Genomic DNA, 3,603 nt, shown 5'->3' on the forward strand with positions numbered 1-3,603 from the left:
AAGCAGCTCTACAATGCATGCATGGCGGGCCATAAATCAGGCTGCTGGTTTGAACAAAGTTTATGTGCAGTCATGCTGACTTAGAAAGAAGTCTAAAATGGCTTCTTTTGTGTATCGGGCCTTTAGAAAGTTTTTCTCTCTTCACAATCATCTTTAAAAACTGCTGCTTTTAGGGCACGTGCCTGGCTCAGTTGGAAGAACATGAGACTCTTGATTTCCAGGTCCTGAGTTTGAGCCCCATGTTGGGTGTAAAGATAACTTACTTACTTACATAAATGAATAAATACAAACACACAGATAACAAACACAAAACACAAACACAAAAACACTTCTACTTTCTTTTGAAGTAGTTACTGGTATTTCTTCAGCAAAGTTTTCTCTAACTTTTCATGCAGTCAGTGACACTGCGGACTCCCATGGTGAGTAGTAAATGGCATCAAATTGTTGTACAAATTAAGTATTCATCATCAACTTTCATTAGGAATAGAAATTCGGTATTCACTTTTTTCATTGAAGATGAACTTCCAATTTTAGCTCATTGCTCCTAAAAATAATTTTGTGAAGTTTAGAGAAGAAAGATGTTCCCAAACAAAACAAATAATTGCATATTTAAACAATATAATATGTGGTCAGGTCACCCCAGCAAAAGCATGTAAATTATTCTTTATATGCTGTGTGGCAGCCTCAATTTCATGCTCATATTTCACATACAACCCATTGGTAATTCTCAAATTTCTCAGTATCTCCACCTACTGGTAGCTTGACATATGTTATTGCCTGTTGTAGCCTATGGAAAGAGCGATAGCAGTACTGGCTAGGATAAAAAAAAAAAAATGACCAGCCACCAAGATATGAATGTGTGAGTGGTCCTACAGCTTGCATCTGAGGGTAAATGTCTTTCAGTGATCCCTCTGCACACCGTCTTTGAAAGAAAAGCAATAGTTACATTTTATTCAAAAAGGATGAGCAAAGGAAGAATAGATGACTTGTCTTCTTTTATATTTAACATTGGTTAAAGTAAAAACTCTGCTCACTATGCACGCTTCTTATACTTCATGAGCTAAAAACATGACCAAAACAAAGTGGAGGTCTCCCAAACCAATCTCATGTTAATTCAATTATCACTCACCATATATAAAAAGTAAGGAAACTAAGACTGTTACCAAATGAGGCTGGATGCTGAGACACCCAGAATAAACCAAGACATATGGTTACCCTATAAGTAAGAATCTAGTTATCTGTGTCTCTAGCAATGTTGTCCTTGACTTAGTGGATAAAAGTTTGGGGCAGAATTGCTGATTCAAGGGTTATCAGCTGCCTGGATGTTTAACTGAGTGCTGTAACAATAGACTATTTGCATTGGTTTTGAGTTTTGTTTTGTTTTTGTTTTCAAAAAAGTGTTATTAACTGAACAACCCAAAAGCAGGAACAAGTTGGGACTTCATCAACCCTACAGGACTGACTATATTGGGCCTACTTACTAATAAATGTTGCAATGTGTTAGATATTTCATTTAGATACTTGATTTCTTTCTTTTTTCATTATCATTATTATTATTTAGTTTTTATTTTAATTCCAGTGTAGTTAACATACAGTGTCATATTAGTTTTAGGTGTACCATACAGTGATTCCACACTTGAGACTTGATTTCTTATGTCATTTGAGTGGAGTGACTAGAACTCTTACCTGATCTAAGTGTAACTTCCTACTGGAAAGCTTCACTCCTCTTTCACATATATTTTAGGATATATTTTGTTAGAATAAACTTCTTTATAAAATTATGCAGTGTACTGGGACACCTGGGTGGCTCAACAGTTGAGCATCTGCCTTCAGCCCAGGAAGTGATATTGGAGTCTCAGGATCAAGTCCCAAATGAGGGTCCCTGTGTGGAGTGTGCTTCTACCTCTGTCTATATGTCTCTGCCTCTCTCTCTCTGTGTCTCTCATGAATAAAAAAATAAATAAAATTATGAAGCGTATTTAATACTCTTTATTATTTATAATTACTTTATATAAAAATATTGAAATTTCTAACTCCCTACAGAACAAAAGCCATATTGTTTGTAGTCTTAAAAATATGTTTCTAGGTTTCATCATATGAAGGTATGGAATGGACATTAAAGATGAAATAATTTCTTTCAAACCAAAAAGACAATTGATGATTTTATTTTTTAAAAGTAAAAGTATATATATATATATATATATATATTCTTATATGTAAATATATATGTATGTATATACATATATATTTATTTATTTTGAAACAGAGAGAGAGAGCACAAGAAGGAGCAGAGGAGAAACAGACTCTGTACTAAGCACAGAGCTGGACATGGGGCTCAATCTCATAACCCTGAGATCATGACCTGAACTGAAATCAAGAGCTGGACATTCAACCGACTGAGCCACCTAGGCACCCCTAAAGTGAAAATTTCTTGAATGGTAAATTCAAACACAGAAATATCCAGTCAGATATTTAGAAGTAGTTTTGAAGACACAGAGTAAACAAATAATATGAAAACATATATGTGAATGTCATGTAACATATTTTTATTTAAACTTACATTTTTTCCATTTTGTAAATTTTGAAACAAATGCATCAATAGAAATGACTTGGAGATATTAAGAAAGAAATATGTTTCTTAATATATAACTACAAGAAAGTTGTTTGAACATCTTTCCTCAATGAATGTATTTTCCAATTACTGGAATTCAAATTCTTTCAAAACCACAGTAGGTAGCAATACAAGTCAAATTTATAAGCTAATGATAAAGACAGAGATCAATGGATAGCATGGATCCTGACATAGTAAATATTGCAATAAATTTCTAGACATAGTAGGTATTATGTTTGAACATAAGATTAGAAGAAGCCAGATCCACAGGTTGGCTGGTAAGCAGTAGACTGGCAGCTTCTAGAAGAGAGGTAAGTTGGACGGTAAAAGCTGGATCTACAACCCAGGGATGAAAAAGCACTGGGACCACAGCCCACTGATGGGAAACCACTCCATCCAAAGCCCAGAGAGGGAGAGCCACAACCAAAAGATTGAAAGCCACTGGAGCCAAAGCCCAGAGACCCAGTGTAAGTCGTCTGGCAGGGACCATAGAGCATGGAGGTCCTCGAGGGGTAGCAGGATGTCTGGCAGGGGCTGGACACCAGGTAGGACGTCCGGCAGCCGGTAGGTTCACAGCCGATCTCCTGACAGTCACTGTTGAGAGAGGATCCCAACTGGAAGGTTCTGGGAGAGCGGAAGTTAGTGCCGCAGAACAGGTTGCTGGGGTAGGAAGAGCCACAGAAAGATCCTGGGTAGTTCAGGAACCCCCCAAGGGACTGGGAGGAGAAGTTTCCTGAGCAGCAGCCGTAGGACATTGTGACAGGAGATGTGCTGTACAATGAGAAGGTTCTGAGTTTGAATGCCACCTCTTGGACTGTCGCATTTATATACCCCTATCTTTGGGTGTGCCACCCACATGACACGTAAAAACAGGTTACCTTCTGCTTTTAATTGAACTGAAAAGATCATCATATTCAAACATAGGTGGTTTCTGTGGTTTTACAACTGGAAAGTGCAGTAATGTTTGTGCCTTGGAATTCAGGTAATGGTGT

The 3,603-nt window shown here is 37.1% G+C and overlaps 1 protein-coding gene across 1 annotated transcript; it reads right to left on the reverse strand.

The window, feature by feature from the left end:
- Positions 1-2,668: 2,668 nt before the first annotated feature.
- Positions 2,669-3,375, reverse strand: LOC100686522 (keratin-associated protein 14-like). Its single transcript, XM_038581127.1, has one exon. It carries the CDS (start codon positions 3,364-3,366, stop codon positions 2,860-2,862), a length of 507 nt encoding a protein of 168 aa, XP_038437055.1. The 5' UTR covers positions 3,367-3,375; the 3' UTR covers positions 2,669-2,859.
- Between the last annotated feature and the right edge of the window lie 228 nt (positions 3,376-3,603).

Source organism: Canis lupus, chromosome 31, assembly GCF_011100685.1.
Source record: "Canis lupus familiaris isolate Mischka breed German Shepherd chromosome 31, alternate assembly UU_Cfam_GSD_1.0, whole genome shotgun sequence".
In the NCBI taxonomy this organism is placed as follows: domain Eukaryota; kingdom Metazoa; phylum Chordata; class Mammalia; order Carnivora; family Canidae; genus Canis; species Canis lupus.

Coding starts and splice junctions, on each gene's coding strand:
- LOC100686522 (XM_038581127.1), bottom strand. CDS start 3,366: ATGTCCTACGGCTGCTGCTCAGGAAACTTCTCCTCCCAGTCCCTTGGG.